This window comes from Chaetodon trifascialis, chromosome 15, assembly GCF_039877785.1.
Source record: "Chaetodon trifascialis isolate fChaTrf1 chromosome 15, fChaTrf1.hap1, whole genome shotgun sequence".
Classification (NCBI taxonomy): domain Eukaryota; kingdom Metazoa; phylum Chordata; class Actinopteri; order Chaetodontiformes; family Chaetodontidae; genus Chaetodon; species Chaetodon trifascialis.
In genome coordinates this window covers 21048002-21074235 of record NC_092070.1, presented here as the reverse complement: position 1 = coordinate 21074235, position 26234 = coordinate 21048002, and the positions used below count along the sequence as shown (strand labels likewise).

The window sequence follows — 26234 nt, the reverse complement described above, 5'->3', positions numbered from 1 at the left end:
TTCACCTTCCTCTATCTACATCTGTAAAAATATGGTACTTTCTGGTTTACTTTGCATCAGAAAGAGCTTTTTCTGATTTCACATGAGAGTGAAGTTAAAACCAAGTGATTGACTCATTATTCCGTGAATCACTCTTAGCTTCAATGCTGAGTTTTATGTAGAGAAACAGAGAAATCTGTGAAGCAAAACAAAATGAATGAACGCTCACAATTCAGATTCCACACACACTCCATACAGATCAGTTTAAAGGAGAAAAGGAAAAACAGTTTATTTCGATATCATATTGTTGCTCACTTCAAAACAACCACATCACATTGAGAAACAAGAGAATGGAGAAAAAAAACGAAATAAAAATAAAGACAGAATAAGCGTAAGAGTTCATACATGTCTTTCCACGGTTGCTTTCCTCTGACCCGGAGGAGAGGAGAGGTGGACAGAGAGCCGAGGAGGGAGGACAGCGTCGCCGCAGAGCCTCAACACACAACCCGCTCGTCCAGTCGTCCCACAACTTGGGCAGGTCAGAGGTTAAAAAAAGTTTCACACAGTTTTTATATACAAACCGCAGCCCAGATGATACAAACAGCAAGATTTATTCATCCTGTGGCACTACAGGAAACCTTCTGATGCAACAGATGCTGGATCTTCAGTTAAACTAAACAGATGCTGACTAAAAACACTTAAAAGCTGTTGTTGATGCCAAGAAGTGAATATCTGTGGTAAAAAGACTACAGGAAGTCTGTGCAGTGGCTGCTTTGCGCTGCATGCTTTCTGCAGACGGATGAGCTGGATGCACACAGTAGAAACAGGACAGAGCTGAGCCACTGGACGTCAGATTAGAAAAATAGCTCTTACAGCAGATCCATTACATACAAATCATGAGCGAACAAGTCCAAAGGTGACAATAGAAAAGTGTTAACGTACAAAAGGGAATCTGTGAGCACTGAGAAATCCCAAATGAGTCAACAGCATTGGAAAAGATTTTAAATTATATATTTATATTTTTAAATTCCTCAACATGGTGTCAGTTCACAACGAGTTCAAATGAGTGATGCGTTCAGGCAACGTTTGGGTTCTGCAGTTCAAACAAATCAGAGGTAGCTTTGCCCTTCAAAGATTAAATTTAAGTACTCTGAAAAAGGAGAAGTGTGGTACAAAGTGACCACACACACGCACATACACACAGACACACACTTATTTGTGGATTTCATGTGATTAAAGACGAACATTTGGTGCTTTTTAGTCATGAATAAAGTGACACTCCACCTGAAATGTTTTCAGTATTTTTTCATCGTAGATTCACTGACTCCACATTGACTTTTTGGAGAATGCTACTAAGCGTGTGGTGGACACAGTAGAAGCATATCATGATAATAGAGAATAAAAGCACTAATTTGATCAATGAGATGCTGCATTATTTCCCACGAATCCCACATTGGAGTAGACACTGCTGTACAGAGAGACAGTAACGCAATGTGAATCCAACGAATAGCTAATTTCCACCATGGCGAGCATTAAAACTGATTTAATTCCATGAAAATATTAAGATTACAGCTTTATAAGCACAGGGCGCAGTGATGATGATGGGTTGGAGTGTCTCTTTAAACATGTCATTCTAGTTTCCACCACAAGATGGCAGTACACGCACATTTAATCACTGGGCCAAAAACATTGAACCGCTGCAAATCAGAATAAAGACTTTCAAGTGCTGTTGAAGGGACCTGTGAGAGTCCTTGTTAAAAATGAGCCCATGAGAGTTTATAGGTGTGTATGTTGTGATTACTGTGGTATTTATTAGCCTCGTTAAAGGAACATTTAGCTCTGTGCAGAAGCTCTAAGGTGGAGGGAGGAGTGGTCTTACAGGGTATTTGGTCATGACCTTGGCCCCTCCATTTTCATTGCAAACAAAGGGACATACATTAGGGCCAAAGTGGCGTCTGTAGTCTACTCTGTCAGTAGCTCATTCCTCACCTGCTCATAAGGGCTGACTCCTAATACACAAACTCCCTCTCTGTCCTCTATTTGAATCCACCTCACCCTTTAGAGGTGAAGCAGCGCAGAAATCTTTGCTCGCTCACGTGTTTCATTTCATGGAAGTTATCTTTCGTTCCGCCGACCCCCCTCCTCACTCGGTGCATTCAGCCTCCACACACAGAAAACAGCACACCCTCATCTCTTCTGAGTTCTTCAGATTTTAACCCCTTCACAAAAACTCTCCCTCCAAACGTTTTCCCTGCTCTCCCTCTGTCTCAGTTGCTCCCCCGGCTGTTCTCCTCTGTCGTTTCCTTGATTTTGTCCCCCTCCCCGTCGTCCTCCTCCTCCTCCTCCTCCTCTTCCTCCTGTGCCGCTTGGATCTGCTTGGCCGTCTCTCTCACGCTGGAAAACTTGTCTGACTGGCCGGTGGTCGCCGTCTCTTGGTGATCTGAGGAGACAAAGAGGGACGGTGAAGCTGTAAGCTGATGTCAGTGCAGCATAACTGTGTGTCTTTGCTTTGGATGAAGATGCTTGTGGGTTAATTCTGGTGAAAGAAAGGCCTTGTGGGTAATATTCAATTAATTATTAACTTGACAAAAATAATTGATGACTATTTTGATAATCCATTAATCATTCCAAGTCACTTTTTAAACAAAACCATGTAAATTTCTCTGCTTCACGCCTGTTGTATGTGTACTAGGAATGTAAAAAATCTACATTTCGGGTGATTTTACATGAATTTAATGTTTATGGGTTCTTTTCTAAGCTGCAGACCCACTTTAGAAATTCAGAAACACACTGAATCAGACTGGTTATTCTTGCAAAGACTCGATTTTCCTCATCCTGGGAAAAGGAAAGGAAACTGGACTGCCTGAAGGGGCTTCTTCGGTGGAGAGTCCAAGATTTTTAATCTCTGTGGGGTCTCTATCAAGGTCATTGATGCCACTTGGGTCGCTCGCGCTCCTGGCTGTGTAACAGCAGTCATTAGAGTCACCTGAAGCCAAGGACGGCACTGTAGGTGGAGGATAAGTGGAGTCGCGGACCTCCTCTTCTGCTGAGGGATGGTTTCTCTGTTTGCACATAAATAACCAAACAATCAATCTGTCCCCCTGTACAAAATATGTAGGTTTTTGTCCTTGAGTGTCCCGTATCTTTCAGGTGCAGGTAGACGAGTCTTGACCTGAGGGGTTGGTCTTCCCGTCTTTAGTTTCTCTGACATGAAGCCTGAGCATTCCTCCCTGCTTTTCTTGTGTTCTTACTGGATGTTGTGGCTGCTATCCACAAGCTTTATGTGCATCCCTCAGATGTTTTTGGTCCTTCTCTTGGACTTTTATTGGTGAACTATCAGCTCCGTTTTGCAGGGTTCTGACTGACTTACACTGCAGTGGGTGTAAGAGTAAGTTCAGTCCAAAAAGACGTCTTGATGTTGAGTTAATGTGCTCTGCGAAGGCTTGTACCTCGTGGGTTTTGATCCCGACTCACGTGCGGCCCACATGTCTGAATCCTGGGCTCGGTGCTGTTCTCCTGAGAGGCTCCACCTTCTTCTTCTTCTTCTTCCACGCAGAGGTTGGCTCCAGTGCACAGCGACGCGTTCGTCTCTAGTTTCTGTAGATTTTCATCAGATGCCAATCTTGTGATAAACAGCAAGCTGATTTAATAACTTGTTTGCTGAGATTTGTCTTCTGTCTGTGATAACGCGGGCCGAGCCCAAACTGTGTCGCTCGACTGAAGGAACAGATGAACCGTAATCAAAGGAGCCAATCAGGATCCTTCAACATGCTGTTTGAGGCACTTTGTGTTTCTCCGGGCTTCCACAAAGGGATTTATTGAGAGAGTCTGTCATCTGGGCTGACAGAGCTATATTTCTGAATGATATGCCTCCGGCCTCATGTGATATACTGGAGATTAAAAACCAATAATTTAGCAGCATTAAACAAAATACTAAGAGGGCGTATCTGCAAAAAAAGTTCACTTCAACTTGAGATCTGGGAACTATTTGTTTAGTTTGTTTTGCTGGAGATCAAACTATTTTGTAGCAGCACATAACTCAAAATCAATCTTTCACAGTCTGCGCTGATGTGCAGAATGCAGATCAGGATCAGCACAGGCTGCCTGATCTCTGGGCTCATTAATCCGGTCTGGCCTCTGGTCTGGGATAGGTGTCGGGTCCAGATCTTTAGTCAGCTGCAGTTTAACAGATTTGGGATGAGAGATTTGTTCTCAAAACCTGAAGGAAAAGCACACCTTTAGATACTCTCACAAGGCAAATATCAGCGGCCTGTGATGCCCTCTGCATGATGCCTGACAAAGGACAGACACTTTAGTGTTTACTAGAACCATTTCCCTCATTATAACGTGTACATTTGTTTTTCAGCTCCACTAACTGAAATGCATGAAAGCGTTGTCACAAAAGCTGATTTTTCTCTAATTAAACTTGTACTGATTGCTGTGCCAGAATCTGACATCATGCATCTCATCCTCAGTTGTCCTGAGGAGATGAGCTGAAAATACACAACACCAAAGGCCTGGAAAACGAAGGCACGACGCCAGCCGTTCTGTTTTTAGCGCCGTGCTGTTGCTGCTGTTGTGGTCCCAGCCAGGCTCTGCCACAGAGCCTCCCCCTCACCAGCAGCTTTGGTGGGAGATGTGTCCTCTCCCTCCTCTCCCTGCCAGTGGTCCTCATCCTCCTCCCCTTCACAAGGGTCTTCCAATGGGGGGTAGACACCTAGGTTCTGCATGTGTGCTTCAGCCATCTTCTGCACAGCTACAGGTAAACACAACACACACAGGCGCACACACACAGACAGACAGGGAGACGGCCACACAAACACATGGACGCAGACATGGGGATAGAGGGATATGTTGTTTTGGTTTTACCACGCTTCAACACCGTCAGTTTTGTATCAAGCCTCGCAGGTTTTTTTTTTATGCATGCCAGTTAGGCAGGAAGCCAATCAAACACATGCACTGACAGACAGACAGACAGACAGACAGACAGACAGACAGACAGACAGACAGACAGACAGACAGACAGACAGACAGACAGACAGACAGACAGACAGACAGACATGCAGGCGGCTGCAGAACGGCAGAGCCTCCCTGCTCTCCCATCTGTTTGTTTGTACCCTCGTCTTTCCTGGACTGCCCTCCCTCCTCTCCCTTGGCGGTGCTGACTCACACTCTCCTCTCCTTTGTGATATTACCTCCACCCCCCCCCCCCCCACCCCCACCCCCACCCCCACCCCCCCCCGCTTCCTCTGGGTCACCTTGGCTCCTCTCTCTTTCGCACCCTCGGAAACACAATGCAGCACCGAGGCAGGTCGCTTCTTCTGGCCTGGGGTGGGTTATGTAATTAGAAAGTAGCTTTCACTCTCTGCATCTGAGCTGATGAAGGGCAGATTTCTGATGCGGGAGCGATGCTTCCCGGCTCATTATGTCATCACTCGACATGCAACACACACCCACAAATCCCCATTAAACGAAGCTCCGCTGACAAGCTCGACATTGTAGATTTTTTGCTCCTTTAACGACCAAATGCGACACGCAAGAAGCCACATGCATAAAGACTCAAAAGAAAGTACATGTTTGTGTTTATGTGTCTCTATCCTGCCTATATATGTGTGTGTTCACATCTGTGTGTGTGTGCCACAGCTGTATACACAACTGGCTGTAATCCTGGATGATCCAGACTTTCCTAGACTCACACTCACTGTCTCACAGCTGTCACACTAATCTCTCTCTTCCTTTCTCTCTGTCACACACACATATACGCTCACTGTTGTGGAGTGTACACGAAGAGCAGGAGCACACCGAAAACACGCCGATGCATACCACGCATGCACATGCACATAAAGGAGGAAATAAAGGCTTTTTAATGCATATCTACCCATCTGTCGCATGCATTTTTTTCCCCTTTGCCAGCTATCATGAAGCATCGAAAGCAAGGAGGCGATCGACTGCAGCGAAGCACGGTAGAACAAAAAGGACTTGAACACAAGGAAGAATCACAACACACAGCCACCACCTGCAGCATCAGCACTGCTCACACCTACCTTTGAGCGATGGAGGCTGATACACGTTTGGGTTGACACGTTTTGGTTTGAGCACCCCGTTCTCTCCCACGACCCACTGCGAAACAAAGACAGAAACATCACCGCCGATTCTCCCCCACATCCATGGTTTAACTTCAGTCATTCTTCACATATCAGACTGAAGGTGTGCACAGGCGGAGGGGGAATCAAAGTCTGCAGATACACTATTCTGCAGCTCAAACATTCAAGTGAAGAAAATTATGTACTTAACATATTCTTCGTCCCAAAACTTCACAGAAGAAGGCAAATTAAAAGACAATGATGAGGTTTATAAGCTGCCATACATCAAATAGTCTGCATGTCTTAAACTCCCTTTATTTCTATGGAATAGTCGCTACATGAGGCATGTGAGGTAACATCTGCAAGGTTTGGCTTTTTAGAAACGTCAGTACATGTGCCACCTTTCCCTGGAGCCAAAAATATTTCTAAAAAGTTCACGAACGCACGACAAGTTTGTGACGATGGACACATGAGAGGATTCAGCAGGTTTACAAAGAAAATGCCAGTTGGGAGCTGAGGATGATGAAAAACACATGATGCTGCTCAACAATGAAAAGACAAACTCCAAGATGCACTTTGTGGGAGATTTTTGTGGTTCGTGAGATTAAAAAAAAAAAAAAATGGAGGACGGATGAGACACTTATTATAGAAAAGTGTTTCGACTTCACCTTTACCTGATGGGTGGACTGATCGTCCTCGGGAGATGATTGGTCAGCTACTCTAAACAGCGTGGCGGGTGTAGGCCTCCTGCGCCGGATCTATGAACACACACACACACACACACACACACACACACACACACACACACACACACACACACACACACACACATAAAGAACAGCCATAAACAGATGAATAATTGAACTGGTCAACACTGTATAATTGATAATGCTTAGCACAAAGACTTGTCAAACAGGCTGCTGCAGGGCATGCTGGGACCTCGCTAGCTTCATTAGTGCTGCCGCCCATTTCCAGGCAGTGTGAGCGCTCACTGCTGGTCGGGTCAGTGGAGCAGAGGAAGGATGATGACATCGACAGATACAGTGAAAGGCTTGGAGGAGTTGAAGCTCCTGATATAGGTTTTATTGGATCTGAATGACCTCTGCACCTCTGGCGCAGTGAGTGTGTTTGATCACCTGAGTGCAAAGCCTACGGTCATCTACGCCCTCACAAACAGAGGCACCATGGAAAAGAGGGTTTTAGACTGAATGAGCAGCAGCAATGGGCCCAGACACTCCCCTCCAACCCGACACACTGTCCCCTGGAGGCTGAAGTCAGGTCTGAGAGCAGACGGCCAGACGGACTGCAGGCCGGCACTTCACCTCTCGTAGATGCGACTGCATACAGTGAACTCTGTGTGTTACAGGAACAAATGCCCGGCTGTGCCCCTCCAGCTCACCAGTATCGCGCCCTGCCTGTGGGACTGCGCTCGTACACTTTGGTATTTCTTCTGACAACAACACTGTTGAAGCTCACACTCAGTTTAGCCCTTCGAAGGGCAAACTCCACCAAAAATCCATCAAACACTGAGCTCTTGAGTTGAAAGGAGGTGTAAAAAGTTCAGAGCTCGCTGACGCGCTTAACAAGGCTGTGCATGAGGACTGAGACAGAGGTCGTGTTTAGCTTTATTTTTGCAGAAATAGTGCAGAAAGTTAACTGCTTCTCAGTCATTAGTGTCAACTTGCTTTGGAAAATCTGATTGACATTTTAAAGACTAAATGGTAAAATGATTAATTGGAAAAACTGTGATGAAAATGTTCGGCTTGAGAAGTTTCTGCGGACGTTTTGTTTCCTTTTTTCCGCCGTGAAAATGTCACAGTTGGACTCGTGGCAACTAACCAAGTGTAAACCCACTGTGACGTCACCAATTGGGGTTTAAAGCCAAGAGTTTGGCACTATGGCCGTCGCCATCTTGGTTTTTTGGAGCCACAAGTGACCATATTTGGACGATCAGGTACAGCTGGGGAAGATATGCAAACTCCTAAAGTGACTTATCAACCACAAGGCAGCCACGCCCTGAGCTTTAACCTCAATTTTACTCTAAATGGGACCATAATTTACAAAATGATCATCACGCTGTTTTGAAGAAGACTTGAAACCAGCAGCGATTTTCTCATAAGCTTCCATACAATCAGATGTCTTTTTGAAGCCCCCTGCTGGTCATTAGAAATAATGCAGGTTTAAGGAACTTGCAAAACTTTTACAAGCTACCTTTGAAGTAAACAGGAAGGGACTGTTTGGCGCTCAAAAGGCAAATGTAGGGTGGCATATCCCTTTGATATCCATACTGAAATACTCTGAGGAGGATATATGAGGCTTTTGCTCCACAAAGAAGGAGAACTCAATACTTCGACTCCCTTTCCAGCAATTCTACAAGGTTAAAAGCTGACATATAAAACTAACATTTGGAAAACTGCTGGATAAAAGTGCACTGAGAATAAAAGCAGCTCAGCTAAGCGGACTTGGCAGGTCAGACAAGCAAGGTATTGAGAAGTGTCCTCTGTGGAGCGTGCCAACCTTGGCCATGACATGAACCTTGGCACTGCTGTTTACGGCACCACATAACATCACAGGAAGAGAGTTAAGTAGCCTGGCTGTATTTTGTGTAAAACTGCTCCGTACGGAGAGATGTGTTTGTGTTCGGTTCCCCTCCGCCTTGTTAAGCGAGGTGTGCGTCATGGCAGCGCGGCACATGTTGCCAAAGCAGAGGCTTGCCGGGCCGTGCGGTGGAAAGATGCCACCGTCAAACACGACAACACGGAGTAATCAAGCGTGGATTTCACCCTTATTTATGACACCAGACGGCTTAATCTCCTCACGCACTTTCCAGATTTCCTGGATCTCCGCGCTATCCGTCTTCTCTCTTTCACCTTTCATTTCAGCCTCACTTGATCCTCAGCTGACAGGGACATTAGTCCCACTTTTCCCTCCATCACCAGGATGAGTCACACCTGAAATCGTTTTATTATCCGTTTGCTTGTGGTCCGTCTTTCCCTTTCCTCAGCTGATACCTCTCTATCTCTACAGACAGGGAGCATCCACAGGGCTTCCTTTAACCCCCCCTCTGCCTCTCACATCTCCACCCCTGGCGAGGTGTGGAGGCCTGGGGCTCCATTCTGCTGTGAACCCTGCTGCCTCTGCCTTCCTGACACCTGCTACCAGCCTTGCAGGGCAGCCTGAGGTGGCTCACGCAGAGACTCACCAGAGAGAGCAGACGCCAGATGTTGCCATGACCAAGCCTATGCCCAAGTCCTGTGGCATTAGAGCCATCAAACTGGGAAAACCTCTGGATTTAGTGCTGTGGTGAGGACGGTATAAGGGACAACCGGATGGTTTAACTGGTCATGAGCTGAAACAATCTGACAATGAATCGATTAGTTGATCGATGCAAAAAAAATTAGAGCTTTTCTCTGCTGCTTCTCTCTGTTTTGTGCCATTTCAGGCTGAATGTATTTCAATCTTGCACTATTAGTCAGAAGATGAAACAATAATCAATGAATCAGGACAATAATCACAAGATAACTGATAGTGAAAACAACTGTTTGCTGCAGCCCAAATTATCTGCAGTTCAAGTATAAAATTCAAAAGCGATGTATGTGATGTCCCAGGCTTTTCGCTGTTTCTATGAAATCTATGAGAGAAAAGCAGAAAACCTGAAAGCGCTCAAAGCTTTTCCTAATAAAGCGTCATGAAGAGACAGTTCCAGAGCGAGAGCAAGAAAAGACGAACAGCGCTTTCATTTATTCAGATGAAGATAAAAATAGGAGCGGTGAGATGAGATAAATGGGAGGTGAAATGATTTTGTGGGATAATTGAGGTCACTGAGAAGCGAAATCTATTTACCTGAACCTGTGCTCGTGTGTGTGTGTGTGTGTGTGTGTGTGCGCGTAGATGACCATCCTCTTAATGTCATCACGTAATCATCAGGGTGGTCTTGTGAAATGTGACGTGACCTCATAAGCCATAAAAAAGACAAACAGTCTACCTCGCAGGTACATTGTAAAACAGGCTGTAAAGTTGACGAAAGTACACGCCGACAGTGAAGCAATGTATGCATAACACAGGACTCTCCTTCTTTACGCGTTTACGCACGAAGTGATGGCGTCAGTGGCCGTGGCGGTGACGTGCTGCTGTAAGACACTTGCAACGCCAGATGACATAAACACATAGAGTAACTCTAGTAATTTTCCAGCCTTAAAACCACCCCACTCTCCCCAGGTTACATAATATGTATGTGACTTCCTCATTTGTGCCAACACTGGGGCACAGCGTGTGAGATTAATCCCCCTATGCTTTATCCCCCCCCCCCCACTTCTCTAAACCCCCCTGCCCCCAATCTCCCAAACCCTCTCCTTCATTGGCAGATATTGTTTTTGTACCAAGATCAGTCGGGCTGCTGTGGACTTGCACTGAGCGGCTCTAAGTAGGCTGCTGCGGTGGCCTTTCAGCGGCTCCACAGGTGAACGCCTGCAGGCTTCACCGAGAGGCAGCAGCGAGGGGTCTCACGCAGAGCTTTGGACTCAATAAAACCGTTGGCAGATGGATCATAGTGCAGAAAAGAGGAGTATCAGTTCATCTAAAGCCGATGAGTGAATAATGTGCTGACTCGGCACGGTTCAGCTGAACTACCTTTATGTTTGTCTTTAGATGTCTTCCCCTTTTACTATGTTTTTCTGAAGCAGCCGTGCTTTTATATTCTTTATTTTCCCTGGTTTGTTGATGCTTTTCTGTAAACCTCCATAAAGCTCTTCAGCGCTATGTTTCATAAAAATCTTATGCCCAACTTGTATTTTTATAAGTTCGTCAAGTGCAATGTGAGGCAGGACTCCAATACCTCCGTCTGTGTGGGGTTCGTGACTCACCGGTAAACTTTGCACATGCATGTATGTGTGCACAGATATGTGCTTGTTGCAGTCTTGCGCAGCAGCCTGGGTGCAGATAGGCTGATATGGGTCTGCTCCCCAGAGGCCGTCCTCTAAGCTGGTGCTCTCGTGGTCTGGCCTATAAAAAGCAGCAGTAGTAGGACAGCATAAACTAGATCGGAGGGGTCTCTGGGGGCTCTGTGGGATGAGACAGAAAGGCTCGAAACCTCGGCCCCGCACCAGCGCTAACAATCGAGCATCTCGAGGGGAGTGGGCAGCGCAGATCCGGCCTCAACATAAAGCCAACAGACAGAGAGACGCACCTCAAATCCCTGTCAGCTTGCAGCTCCTGTACCCAGCATGCTGCACTACACCAGGCTGTCCTGTGAAGCAGCATCGGGTCCATATGAAGCTTTTCTGACCCACACTGTGTCCCTCATGGCCCAGCTGTAGCCCAGCTCCGGATGGACAGATATGGATTTGTACAAGATTGATTACAGTTATGGCATCTGCCCACAGGCGCATGCCGCTACATCACTCAGAATTAAGCATTTGTGTATGTGCATGGACTACAGGACACCAGTGGGGACATACTCAAAATGTTCAGCCACAAACATTTGAAATGCAAAGAAAAGCAGGTGCTCCTCCTTCGAATGGTGTTTCTGGGTGGTGTCGCTCTGCTGTTCCCAGTCAAGACAGATGACATTGTTGGTTTGTGATCCTTTATTTCTTTAGCTGTAGCTGTTTCAGTTTTCAGCCTTTAAACAGACTCGGTTACGTCTCCTCTTGAGGCGTCTTGGCTCTGTGCGGCTTCAGGTGAGAGATGCTTCCCTCTCTCAGATCTTTAGCCTGTTTGAACTCTGAAAGGTCACTCAATTAAAGGAAATCTCCTCTTTTTTCAGAGCCCTGCCCCACCCAGCCCACTGAGCCTTTAAAGACCACGTGGCCGGGCCCCATGTGGTGCTGTCATGTGTGCAATCTAGCAATGAGCTCAATAACACAATAAGGTGAAAAATGATCCCTCTCAGCTGCGTGTATATTTCAAGTGCAGACACACTCTTGACAAATAAAAAGCATGTTTTAAGGATATGATTGCTGGATACGCTTAAAGGTGTTGTTGCCTATATCTTATCTACTGGTGTGAATACGAGCGTATCTATTTATATTTTGTCAGCGGGAGGCTAAAAGATAAGACACCAAACAGATTTGAGCTCCAAGATGCGAAATATCCGCATGGTTAACTGACATCATCATCTCTGCCTTCTGTTTTGTTTGTAACTGGAATTTAAGGAATTTTATTTTTAGGTTTTGCTCAAAGAACTGGACTCACAGTTGGCGGCCGAGGGGATTAAACCTAAACCTAAATACCAGACCGCGCTGCCCCTTCCAGACAAAGCTGGCAGACAAAATGTTTCCCTAAGTATGACAAATACACAAGCGAAGGCCAGTGATCAGATCCATGAAGTGACAAACAGCTCTGTCAGGCCACATCCAGTCAACACAAACAGACGATGCTGCCAGGCAGCTTTAACAAGGCCTCGCTGAGTAACACCCGCTCGTCGACTTTCCAGCTGTTTTAAAGAGGGTCAAGGTCGCGGCTATGCAAATTACAACCCCAACTGCAGCTCACTGAGGTCCGAGGTCTGTCAGATATGCGTGGTGCGCTCATTCCTATTCAAATTATCAGCAGCATTGAATTCCCATAAGTCTGGGAGGCTGCTGCTTGTTGCTTCTCAACATTCACATTACACTTTTGCGGCGACCTTTGACCCCACAACTGGCTAACTGAATAAGCAGATGGGCAGGAGACAGCATCTGGAGGGGCTCTCCGATGACCCAAAATAGGAAATGTAATTATGCTGCACCCACGGGCAGAATGATATCATACTCAAATGACCACCCCCATCTCCCCCTCCCTCTCCTGGGTCACACAGTACCCCCCAGCATTTACGTAATTAGCTGCTGGTAGCTGTTCGGCCTGTCGTTCCAGAGACTGTTGGAAGAAGGGTTTACCCTCACAACACAACAGAGGTAATGTGCCAGTAGCTGATGAGTGACAGGAAGCCACCTGCCACGCCACAGCGCAGCACACAGGGCGAGGCGACAACAGGGGAGGTGCCAATCAAAGCCTTCGCGGAGATGATGGCACGGCTGGCGGCCCGCAAACACTCGTTTAATTCTCCTTTTCTTGTCCATGCGCTCACATTCAGCGGCGTCGCATTGTGCGGTTGACAAAGACCAGTTCCAGAGGTCAACAGGCAGGCACAAACAAAGGACAAAGTAGCTATAGTTACTCATCTGCAACGTCATGTGTACCCACAGGCGGTAAATTAAGAAAAAGGTTACTGTTGATGGTTGCCGTGCAGCGTTCAGGCCATTGCTTGGATGCAAAAGGCATGTATGAACTCACCAGGTGCGAAATTTCAGCATCACTGAGGATCGTGACCAAGACTTGCTGCACTGAGCTGAAATGGTTAAAATATATTACCTGACTGCACGAATCCTGAATGTTAGCTTTGTGTCTCGGGGAAAGAAATCATTTGTTTCTGTGATATTCGTGCATCACTTTGTCTCGGCTTTGGGCCACTCCTCCCCTAAACATACTGAGGATGACCTGGTGTGCAGATAAACATGAAAAAAAAAAAAAGTCTCAACCGCTGTGATGAAAATCAGATTACAACAGGCGCAGCAGCAATAACACAATGCTGTGTCTTCTCTGTGTTGATGAAACGGGGATCGAGACCAATCCCATTTGCTCTGAGTCACGCCTCGGCGCTCCTCTCAATATGCCCGCATCAGTCGTTGGCGAGGGAAAGGGACCCCAGCTCCTGACCCCGACAGTGAGATCAGGAGGGAGGAAGGCAGCTGAGAGGTGCAGGTCGAGAACCTTTTAGAAAACAGACTTAGGATCAGTTCTCATCTTAAGTATGACTCAGCAGAAATGTATGAGTAGTCATTTGTAAACCCTTACTCTGACTTTGTCAAAGCGACGCCTGATGTCTGATGACATTTGGTGACAAGTCAGCTCCAGATCCTGTCCAGCCCTTACCCCCCCATCCCCATTTCTCTCCCCTGCTGTGCCGCTGTTGCCTTCCTAATCCTCTCCTCTCATCACAGATATGATTGCTGCTGCCGTTGCTGTAGCCAGAGTTAAAAGATGAAGTACTTCAGACGCACTGTGATTTCTCTGCATAGTCACAGATAGAGAAATATATGTGCGGATGTGCAGATAGAGATGAATGAACGCACCTTGGTGGGCTGTTTCTCTTCAGGCCCTGACGTCAGCCTGACTTTGATTAACGCTGATCCCTAAGTGAGTGACGGAGTGGGATAATGACACCAACTGACAACAAAGGATTTGTTGACCGCAACGTGAAAGCCTAAGAGGAGGGCGTGCTGCAGCTTTCTGTGAGGTTCTGTGCATGCCGGAGGCGCAGCGGGCATTATGGCACATTTTCAGCTCACTGTGTACACTGTCATCAGGTGACAAATCGCTCTGCCCATGCTCAATATTTATGTTTTTTAACTGTGTACACATTACACACATCCACGCGCACAGGAGCCAACAGAGGATGATTGATTGCTACAGTTAACATTATCATTAACATGCTTTTTGGAATAAAATATAAACAGTTAAATGGAATAAATGGGCTTTGGTGCACAGAGGCCGCTAAGAAAGTAGGACATGGAAGGAAACTTTGTGCTAAACGGCTGCAGACAGACAGGCCACGAAAATGTTTCTGCAGTCATTAACAATCAAAACGCCTGAGCCGTCAAAAACAGGGCGCAGCGAACACAACTCACAGAAGACAGAGACCCCATTGAGTGTGTCCAAACTGTTATTACAATCTGCGGCTTCCAGCAAGGCAATTAATCTTTTTTAAAATTATTTCTTTCCCAATTTGTTTTGCCACTACAAACATCAACAAAGTGCAATGGCAGGCAACTTTGAAAGGAACATCAAGATTAATTTTCATGAAGCGTCACTGGGCAAGCTGAGTCACACCACTACAGTGACATTCCCGACGGTCCACATGCAAGGGAAAGATCACTGCACCCTCTCGCCCAGTCCCAGCATGCTTTGTGCTATCCAACAAGATGTTCTTTCTGGGAGTGCATGTTGACAGTCCCCCAGACTGTTAATGTTTACCCACAAACACATGCTGCACCAAAGGTCGCTGTTTGACGTTTAACCCAGAGACTGAGACCGCGGAGGATGAGGGATAGGACGAGGAGAGTGGACGGGTCAGGAGAACCTAAATCATGCCCTCCATGGCCCCGTTAGGTTTAATATAGATTAACGCCGAAGTGTTTGTCGTTGGGAGGCTTTGGACCGCTGCCCTTTCCTGTCCTTTGATATTCCCTTTCATATTGTGAGTTTCCTGTCAATTCAAAGGATCAACATGAGCTGACCAGATCAGGATGAGCTGAGAGAGGGGAAACATAGAGACACGTCCACGGGGAGGCAGACTTGGAGGGAATCAGGGATGCAACGTCTGCACCATGACCCTAATCTCTGTCCATTATGCACATTACCCGACATCAGTTGCAAAGCACGCAGGATTGGTGTGTGGGTGTGTGTGGAGTGGGGGTAGGGATGGTAAACACAGCCATGTGCTTTCTCGTCGTCGTTGCGGACAACCACAACTTTGCTCACGACCTCTCAATGCGAAGAATGATCACCTTTTAAAGGTTCAATGCGGATTTCATGAAGGGCAGAACAAAAGTGCGCATATGCTGAAAGATGGCCGAGTCGAAAAATAAGAAAATATGTTCCTGAAAAAGACAGGTGAAAGCACTCGACGGCTTGAAGATGACCTTTAGTTGGAAGGACTCACACAGTGATCCAGTTGTGAGTCATACTAACTTCAGTTTTCAATAGCTGGAAGGAAATCTGTCAGTGAAGCGACAAAACTTCCCTCAGTTTTCAGAAACCAGGAATCTGCTCAGAGTGAATGGGTCAACGGTTAATCTGAGTATCCTGGAAATTAAAATTAAACAATAGGTAAATATCAGTGTTTTGTGCACCACAAACAAGATCCCATTCACCTTCAATGCGCTAAATAAGATGCAAGCAACACATGTCTCACACTAGCTAAATAAAACTAAGACAGGCTGCACGGCTAGATAAGAAAAATGGATTTCTTTTGTTGTTATGTGGGTCACCTCTTTTCACGGCAGACCTTGCTGACATTAAAGTAGAATACATTCCTCCAGAGTAAACATTCACAAACAGGTGAGAAATGTGCCGCATCTTACACCTTTGAGGCATGTACAAATAGCTGCTGTTTCCTCCCACAATGTGCAACATTTCACCGAGTGGGAGGCGAAGAAGCGTCTCTCACATCAACAGCCAACCTATCAAAGAGCATTCACACGTACGAGTCCACAAACATGGATGCAAACGACCTATCAGACAGACGGAGCCGTCCATTAAAGTTGACCTTTTAGATGCCAACTGTGCGGGAGCTTTGGGCGGCATTAGTTGTGCAGCCCGTCTCCATGGTGACAAGGCCCCGGCAGTTCGGTCGATAGCGGGTCTCGGAGTTTAATGCCATCGGAAAGAACAGGAAGGAGTTACCGGTTGTGTAACAAGTTCGGAAGAATGGTATAGTCATTGCAACTCATTAGCAAAGACGGACTTGTGGGCGACAGTAATTGCTGTGGGAGGGGAAGGGAATGCAATGAGTGCCGTTAACCATCACCCCTGCCCGCCCACACGTCCCCGGAGACTCCCATCAGCTGCATTGTAGATGCTATCTGCTTTTAAACACACATAAACACATCCTCCCCTGAGCGCCTTTCGGGTTCCCGTACTCCCCCTCGACCGTTGCTAGCAATCAGCATTTATCCACCCGCACAAATAATCACATGCAAAACAATTCCTCCAAATAGATCATCAACAGCCAACCTGTGGCTTTAACTTGTTGAAACATCTGCATAGATCTTTGAATGAAGTGGTGGATCAGAGGCGGCAAAGTGACACAGAAGCTTGAGCACACACAACCTATCTGAAGGCAAAGGCCAGGGCCGGCCTGCTGGAGGAGGCTAAATATAGCTGATCGCTGTTTGACCATAAGGTGATTGAGCAATAAGGTCCTCCCCAAAACAGACGGAAGTGAGAGATTTTTTTAAAATGAAGGAGAAGCTCACATATGGCAGATTGATATCCTGTGGTTTCTTGGAAGAGACGATAGGGATCAGAACGTGATGACAGGCCATGAGAGATAGAGGAAAATAAAGAGGTGAAGCTTCTCGACGCGTTGCAACATTTCCTTTTTAGCAAGTCTTTCAGCCTATAATTCAGTTTCAGTGTCTCACTCGAGACCGTGAAATGATAAGCAGGCCGCACAAAGCGAGAAAATCACGCTAGATTCAAGAAACGATTTGCTTTGGAAAAAGTGCAATTATCACACTATCTTGCACAAACACACTTGTTACTGTATGAGAGTTTCTGATCAGCCAAAGGAAAGATGGAGCATAATTGCAGGTCACTCTAGTTTATTAAAAGCCGCTTTTATGCAAGCTGTGAAACAAGGACAGTTACTGAGGGAGCTGACCCCAGACAGGTGAGCCCAGAGTTTAGGTTGTGTGTGTTTCTCTCATATAGAGCATCTCTTCCTTGCTTTCCCGCCCCATCTCTCATCGAGCTCTCAGGAGGGATGAGCCATTGGCCTCGATCTACCTCGGCACCAAACGGTTCCTGCTCTGGCCCACTTTCCCCTGCTCTAAAATAAGAGCCACCAGCATTTGAGCCAAAAACGAAAGATCCGAGCTATCCAGTCGGAAACACTACGCAGGTTTGGTGCAGGCCACACTGACAGTCATAGAGAGAGAGTGATGAGCAGCCAAAGACAGAAAAACAGTAATTATTAACAGCAACAAGAAGTCAAGGGATTGTTGTCCCTGCTGAGTTACAAAACCGTGAACTGGCTTCATGCGCAAGATAATGCCTTCTGTGTGAATGTTACACTGTCGAACAGGTCAAGATGAGATGAGGCAGCGAGGCACTAATCTCATGAGGAAACAGAGAGAGGGAAATGTCGTCATAATTTCTCAAACGTGTGGCACACAGACCCAGCAAACGCAGCCCTGCCTCAGGAACTTGTCAAAAATTAAGCAAAGCAGAGAGAAAATGTGATGCAGGGTGCTGACATGAAGCCCAGTAATGGCAAAGCACTTCAGAGCTGCACTGAGCTGACCGCAGGCAGAGGGGAAATTAGTCAGTAAGACGCTGCGAAACCTTAAAATTTGAATAAAACACAAAAAGAAGTCAGAGCTGCAGCTTAAATCTTCAGAGATATGAAATGTTTTTTTTGTTTTCTTCGGGTCAAACACCAATCTGTCCACCGCCTGCTCACCATCTCCACTTGCCGGGGGTCCAGGTTGGTGGGCGCGGAGGCCGGCACAGCAAATTGGATCTTCTTCCTCTCCTTGGGCTCCTCCTCGACCTCGGTCGACACGGAGGGATCCATGGCTCTGGATCCTGGGGGTCTGACTCCCAGTGGAAAGGAGAGGTCGCTGCCGAAGATCGCTATAACCCCCCTGGAGGAACCTCCCACTGCTGGGTAGTCCCACTCCTGAACACTTGTCCTCTCTCTGCTGGCTCACTCCTTCACAGCCTGGCTCCCTTCCTCTCGTCAAAAACAATAAACTGATAGACTGACTTTTTCTTTTTCCCTCCTCCTGTCCTCTTTCTCTCTCCTGCAGTTGCTGATATTCTCCTCTACCTCCCCCGTTCTGCCTCTTTCACTCTTTCTCCCCTCCCTCACAACCTGTGCAGCTGGAGTGAATGAGGCAAGTCCTTAGATCTGGCTGTGAGTGAGAGAAGTGGGTGGGTAGAGGGTGTAGGGGAGGGGCGAAGGTCCAAAAGAAGGTGGAGACATCAGGAGAGAGAGGAGGAGTCAGAGGAAATAGGGGTGGGGAAAAAAAGAGAGGGTGGGGGGCTGTGTTATTTTTTCTATCTATCTAAGCTGAGGTTGATTTGTAATCAGAAAAAAATAATCTCATCGCATCAGCTGAGCCTCTTTTGGCCTCTATTTGTGAATGAGAGATTTATGCTGAGAGAGGGAGGGAGCAGCGAGCGCAAGGAGGGATAAACAAGAGGAGATGTGTGGAGTGTGCGGGGGGGAATGTACATGAGGACCCAGCAGCTAAGCCCACGCTTCTGACATCACTAGATTTATTAGGCTGGGTGGTGTTGCTGTACGTGATGCTATGGCCGGTGACTTTCAGTGAAAGCCCCGTCCTGGTTACAGCGAAAGGCTGGAGCCTGTGGGGACTCGTCAATAACTGAGACAAATCCCATTAACATGTTTATTATCCTGCAAGCAGCACATATAAATCTCATGAGATGAATAATAAAACATCAGAATATGTGATGACATTTGGCTCTTTGACTGAAAAGCGCAGACTGTGGTGGAGGTGACGGAGGACGGAGAGAGGAGGCAGATTGTCGATGGCGATGTAAAGGGAGCGAGAGGGGCCGTTCCAGTGCTATTTTCAGGGCCTTGCTGTTATTTCACTCACATGGCAGAGGGATTTGGACAGTGAAGAGAAGTGGATTTGGCCTCAGGGCAGAGCTGAGCTTTGGCATGGGCTGCTGAGGAGGAGGAGGAGGAGGGGGAGGAGGAGGAGGAGGAGGAGGAAGAGTGCGGTGGCTGGAGGGGCTCGGTGGGCAGAACAGAGAAGAGGGTCAAGGTGTAGGTGGTGCTCTGGGAGTGTGTGTTGTCTAAAGAGTCCAGAAACTCATTAAACAGCCAGTGAGTGTTTATCCCGCCGGTCAGAGCGAGCCGAACATGCCAGCGTGCTATTTATTCACTGTTTCCGCGCGAGGGTGGACGAGGGGGGTCGGGGGCTCGTCTTTTAAAAGGCTGGTCTGGGTGTTTGTCTCCGCTGAAGAGCCACTCCTGTCCAAAGCACTACCGCCGCATGCCTGCAGGGGGCAACTTATTGTTGCATCTCTTCATGCACATGAAGTCTGAAAGGCTGTAGCTTAGGTCAGAGCGAGCCGGACAAAATACGGACTGCGCAAGCAGTTGCTGAGGAAATTTAAGCTTTTTCTGTCACATGGTGCCATTTGATTTTGCTCAAGAGTGGTTGCATAACTTAAGAAGGAATTGTGCAATATTTCATGAGGAATGCGTAATAGGCTCTGTTAGAGGGACCAGCTCACTACAAGACACAGCATTCCTGCATTTAATGAAACCACTGATTGAGTAATTATCATATAACGAGCTCTGAAACTGTTTTTCATTTAAAAGCCTGGATCAGGGAGCGAGGTGGAGCCTTTCTCTATGAATCAGAGACGCCTCGCAGAGTCGTGATGGCACGGTGTCTAAGCGGGACGTAATGAGCACAGGTGCACCCCAGCGCCTTTGTTCTCCATCTAAACAAATAAGATTTAGGATTGAATCTCATCTGTGCAAATATGCTGAACACTTGTTTGGCTTGAGGGCAGTGCACACAGCAAAGAGCTGATTAGCTGGTCTCGGGTCAGCACTGTGGTCATTAATGGCAGCAAGACAAAAGGCTGAATATCAGAGGAGCTCCTCTATATTCTCCCTGAAGACACTGAGCACTGAGAAAGCGTGTGGAAAACATTTTAAAACAGGGCAGGCCGCAACTGCAAATATGATATCTATGAAGCTAAAACTAAACCCAGTGGCTGCACCTGTAACCACCCTAACAGTGATGTCATGGCGCCCTGGAGTACGTTGGTGCATCACAGGAGCAAGACGAGGATTTAAGCTTGATTTTCCACGGGTGTTGAGTTGCTCCTTAAAGCAATCCTTTGTGCCATCTGCAGACTTCCCTCTCCAAATATATTTTTAACTATTCTGTTGGCATATGCTGATACTGTCTGTGTAAGCTCATGGAAAATTTCCACATGTGAATCATTAAGTTTCTGCTCAATTCTATTCAACTTTGTTTGCATCACAGTATCGAAAGAGTTTGCTGCGCAACCCCAGCGAGCAAACCTGGGAGCACGAGCCAAGAGAGAAACTGGAGAGAACATGAAAATAGTCAAACAGACTAAACAAGCAAGTGCAAGGCTGGCGCAGCAAACATAAATAAGATGACCAGCTGTGATCTGAGACTCCAATAAAAGATGAGGCTTTTAATCTCCAAAAATAATCACAATTCTCTGGCAAAATAAAATGCGTCTTTCAAGCCTTGCTTTGTGGATTTAGTGAGGAAAGTGAGTGCAGATAAACACAGAGATGTTTGTTTAGAAAAGGAGTGATGAATAAAGTGAGAGCGTGATCACAAGGAAGAGAATAAAAATCAGGTCAGTGACCTTATAACGACTTGTCAGAAAAGAGGGACCGACCGCACTGTTGCTCAGAGGAAAATAGTTAACTTAAACCAAGTTTGATGCATATGAAAAGATTTATAGAGAAGGACATTAGCTCATGTGGAAAACTTACAGCATGAGCAAGTGCCTATAACCATATTTTACTAAAGGTTGACTGAGAATAGAGACTTTGTGCTGAATAATACATACTGGCTGGATTAGAGCACCAGAAAATCTAATTTACGGCACCAGTAAATCAGATTTTTTTTTTTTTAATTCAGACAACACATTCTGTCCTTGGACAAGTCCAACAACATTTACTCCAGGGAGGTGCTCTACCCTGTCAGCTCGCCATCCGCAGCTCCACAAGAGCAGTCGGGTTAAATTAAGACGTGAAGCCGTTTGGCTGTGCGCAGCGTGGGAAAGGTAGAGGCTTCTGCGAACATCAAGACGTCAAAGCAATGAAAGCGGAGAAAATGAGCAAATTGAAAATGTCTAAAATGTCACACCGCAAACGTGAGCAGCCTCCGTCTCTGCTGTGTGGACGACAACGGAGACGCATTTTCAGGTAAGCTTTCAAATAAACAGGGAAGCGTCAGAGCAGCCAGGCATTGTAGAGCCGTGCCGTCTGTCACATCAACAAGATAACTCCACGTTGCTGATACACTGACAAGTAGAGCAAACTGCTCTAATTAGCAAACTGCATGGATATTCTTCAGTACATGAACTCACTTGTGCATAAATGGACAAACAAAGGAAATCACCTGCTCTCTCAATCTTCATGCACCTCAGCTGATCTTGATATTTCCTACAGCCTGATGCTGTTGTGCTTTCACTCAGTCTTAACATTTGATCTGTATACTGTTACGTAACATGTTGCCTCTCTACATTTGTACATTTGAACACCACTGGGAATATTTGTATTTGTTTGTACTTCTAAATAAGTCACCTGCTCTGCTCGTGATGCTGCTGTGTGTATTTACAGACATTGACTAAACCCATCTATGCTCGTGTGTGTCTGCCTCTATTCTTACTGCGCCTCGCTGTGTTTACACATCTTGTTTCAGGCATGTCCTTAAATCACTGTGCTGGCAGAACCAGAGGAAAAACCTCAGGAAGACAGGTCACACTTGCAGCCTGGGAACGCCGAGCGTGATAATAACTGAAGCAACAAGCAGGGACAGGCTGTACAAAACGTGTGACATGTGCACTGCACACACACACACACACACACACACACACACACACACACACACACACACACACACACTGGAGACACTCCAAGCCAGCTCCAAAGACAGATTAGGAAAACTGTGTAATTCTATCTCCTAAATGGGACATCTTGTACCATGTGACAGTCAGTGGAGCAAAAGCTGACAAAAACCTCCCTGTTATGAAAGTGATTCAAAGGCCCCTCGGACCCCCGGCAGACGTTACCTGACCTGCTATGGAGAGCAGTGCATTCTGGGTATGCATCCTGAATGAATTAAAGCTGAAGAACAAAAGGGGCGAGCGACGATATTGAGAAGAAAAAAAAAACAGAGGGAGAGAAAAGTCTAAGAAACATCGTGATTACAGTCCGCTTCCCTCTCTTTCGTGCTCCCTCATTCTCTCCACCTGCCAGGTGCTCCGGCGGTAATAAGCTGATACTTTCACAGGGGATTTTTAGGACAAGCCTCACCGTAAAAGGTGAGATATTCCATTAATCAGATCACAGAGAGGCTTTGTACCGTCATAGCAGCTGTCCTGGCAATTCTGTTGAGGGGCACTGCCCGTCAGTCAGCACCTCACTTGACTCGTCCCTCATCCCCCTCCATCCGGTTATATAACATACTATCACACAATGAACAGGTCCTGTTCGCATGAAGTCAGTCACACACCTGGGAAAGCTGCACTGCCTGCACTTTCTGTACCAGCTATTGGTGTTGTCGGTGATGAAGGACGCATGTGCACCATCTGCTGTCCTGTTGCTGTAATTACAATTTAAAATGGCTTGCTAATTTTATTTATTTTGTTCTCTTTGCCTCCATCCAGAGATCAGAGGTCAGTTCTTTACACTCATCATATCCTGTTCCTGTTATTTTGATGCGTACTTCCCTTTAACACTGTTTCTTCTCTTTGGTTTATATGGATGTAGATGTTTTCTCATTTCATTCTTTTATGCATGACCTTTTTTTATTAGGACAACTAAGAACTCTATAACCCAGTGCTATAAAGTTTCACATACTATTTCAGCAGAATGGATGTTTCACTCGACGTCTGCATGTCTGATTGAAGGACGGCTTCTTCAGCCGCTGTTTCCACTCTGTGGACGACCTGGACCAAAGCGGTGCACTGCAGCACTGCACATGAAAATAAGAGAGAAAAGCAGAGGGACAGCGAGGGGATTACCCCCTCAGCTTGTTATCATTGCAACATCAGACACCAGGGAACCAATATCCATCTGGAATGTGTTGGGACAACACAGTGCATGATGGGATAATCCCTGAAAATTTAGAGAGAGGATCACAGGAAGAAGGAGAGAAGAGAAAAGTAACTGAGAGGGGCGGTGGATAAGAGAAATCTGAAAATGAAAAAACTTACAGAAACAATAGAGCACAAAGTTTACACTTGTTTAGCGTCAATGATGAAGGTTGGACAGGAAGTGTGGTTCCCAAACTGGGGTCTAAGGACCACCAGATGACCTTGTTGACGGCTTCGCTCTCTCCTCGGTTGTCTACACACTTTGAAAAGACACCACAAATGTGGGAGTTTGAGATATACAACATAACATAAAAGAGGGCTTGTGTAACTCCTGCATAATTTAAATCACTACATCTTACAGTGAGATGGAAAATGTTATAAAAATGATTTTGTCACCAAAGATTTTTGCTTTTCCTCTTTAGGGCAAAAGAAAATTGAATGCATTACCTTCCAACAATTGATTCTTCTTGGCATAATTCTATTTATTTGTGTATTTGTTTATTTTACAATTTAATTTGGTCAGTTTAATGTTAAACAGAGTTGCTGTCAAAGTAAAAAGAAGTGGCATGGTAAGAACAGACGATACACTGAGCATCTATCTGATGAATGGCTGCACGGACACGATGAAGGCGATGATTGGAGATAGATTCCAGTAGATGGCAGCCTGCTGTTACATTTGGCTCTGAAATGGGCTCATCCCCTGTTGACTGCAAAGAGTTTCCAAATGGGGTTTGAAATTGAAACTGAGGCGCTCATTTAGGATGAGAGCAAATTTAAAACGTGTCACCACTGCGGGACATTGAATAGACGTACCAATCAGCTACCGACAGCATGTGGCAGGATGCAGACAGACGTGCAAAGAGACAGAGAAAATCCTCTGATGTGACTGAGAAGCAAGAGGGTGTAGCACTGATGTGAGGTACCCATGGTTGGGCGAGTGGGAGACGTTTTAAACATAGATTTGGAGATTTCGGGTAGACCTGGCAGACAGAAAAACAAATACAATCATTAAAACTGACACCAGAGTGTTTGTCTGAGTGACAATGTGTGTGTATATGTGTGGGTGGGTGTGAGGACTAAAGTGGAGTGGGGTGTTGGAGACGTAGCAGGTGGAAGACATGGTGGAGGCAGAGACAGAGGAGGACGTGGCAGTAGGGCAGTGATTTAATTAGCACCCTCTACCCCCTCCAGCCCTTCACTCATAGCATCAATAATGCATGCCCCCTTGTTTCCACTGCCATAATTAATCCTCTCTTACTATAATTAAAAGCCAAAAATCCCACAAGATGGTTCAGCTTGGCCAGGCACGGGTTGGGTTGGCACGGGAACTGATGAAAAACTCCAGAGCTTCACACACACACACACACACCCTGTGGACCAAGAGACAGACAGACAGACAGACAGACAGACAGACAGACAGACAGACAGACAGACAGACAGACAGACAGACAGACAGACAGACAGACGTGTTGACAGAGAGATCAATAGTCAACCCAACTCCAACACAAGCAGCGACTGAGGCATGGAAGGAAGCTGAGCAACGTGGAAAATGCGACGCGCAGGCAGATTAAATGAATGGATCTGACAGACCGGCGACGAGAACCGCTCCTCGCAAAATGTGCTTTTGTGCATCATCTTTGTGAATGAGCGAGACAGTGAGCCAAGCACAAATCTACCAACCCCAGCTCCACTCCCTAGAAAGGAGGACGGACGCGCAAGTGCAAAAACACACCTACATGCACATACTTACACAGGCATCCTGCTCCCAGATGAGGTTCGTCTCCGCTGCAGCCAAGACAGACGAGAGGGAGAGGTGGAGCTTTCTGATGCAGCAATTAGGACCACACTGTCTGGGCGAGCAAACAAGAATGAATATTTCAGTCCGGAGATCTCCATGGGTACCTATGGTGGGGGCCTGGCACACCTACAGGCACACACACACATCCAGACTCCCACACACACATAGACAGATACACAACTTTCCACGGCTGCCAGAATTATTCACCTCCCAATCACAGATGCCACAATTATCACATCAGTTTCACTGCGCAAACGATGCCAACTGTTATGCTCATTGAACTATTGTACAAGGTTTACAATACCAGTATAAATATGCATCAGTAGGAGCAGTCATAGCATGTAGCCGGTGCTTTCTCCTTTGTGAAAATAGGTGCAAGAGCATCCAAGCTTGGCCACATGCCAGGAAACAGTTGGCGGAGCAGAGGTCATGTCTCACATGCAACCTATATTTCTCCTCCTCTCGCTCCACCTTCCTCAGACAAAGAGTACTCACCTCGCTCACTCACCTCTTCGGGCTCCTCAGCATTTTCAAACGGTGCTTCACCCCAGAAGCTCCGGTGTGCACATCCTCTTCACCGCACACTCCCAGTCACACACAGGACTTGTACAATGGGAGCACTCCCTCCGGTGTGGGTTCATTGTCGATGCTCCGTGCAGCCCTCCTCCTGCCCCGCCGTCCTCGGCCCCATCTCCACTTGATTTATCGCTCTAAAATACCACTGCACTAATTAGTCAAGTAATTAATTAATA

General features: G+C 46.4%; 1 protein-coding gene across 4 annotated transcripts; it reads right to left on the bottom strand.

Moving 5' to 3' along the window:
* Positions 1-242: 242 nt before the first annotated feature.
* ppp1r1b (protein phosphatase 1, regulatory (inhibitor) subunit 1B) lies at positions 243-26025 on the bottom strand. 4 transcript variants are annotated; one of them, XM_070980628.1, is made up of 6 exons: positions 25991-26025; positions 25435-25534; positions 6731-6820; positions 6024-6099; positions 4598-4735; positions 243-2419 (listed from the first exon to the last, which is right to left on the bottom strand). In XM_070980628.1, the coding sequence occupies exons 1-6, from the start codon at positions 26008-26010 to the stop codon at positions 2247-2249; spliced, it is 597 nt and encodes a 198-aa protein (XP_070836729.1). In that variant the 5' UTR covers positions 26011-26025; the 3' UTR covers positions 243-2246. The 4 variants fall into 4 exon arrangements, with proteins under 4 accessions (XP_070836729.1, XP_070836731.1, XP_070836732.1 ...); XM_070980630.1 differs by having other exon boundaries at positions 6737-6820; XM_070980631.1 differs by lacking the exons at positions 25435-25534; positions 25991-26025 and adding an exon at positions 18286-18743 and having other exon boundaries at positions 6737-6820.
* Positions 26026-26234: the final 209 nt, after the last annotated feature.

What these genes read in the sequence shown, in the direction of transcription:
- ppp1r1b (XM_070980628.1), bottom strand. Translation starts at nt 26,010, where the DNA reads ATGCTGAGGAGCCCGAAGAG. An exon ending in ATGCTGAGGAGCCCGAAGAG is followed by an intron (nt 25,535 to 25,990) that starts GTGAGTGAGCGA and finishes TTGCTCGCCCAG; the next exon opens with ACAGTGTGGTCCTAATTGCT. An exon ending in ATCTCCCACCAAAGCTGCTG is followed by an intron (nt 2,420 to 4,597) that starts GTGAGGGGGAGG and finishes TTGTCTCCTCAG; the next exon opens with ATCACCAAGAGACGGCGACC.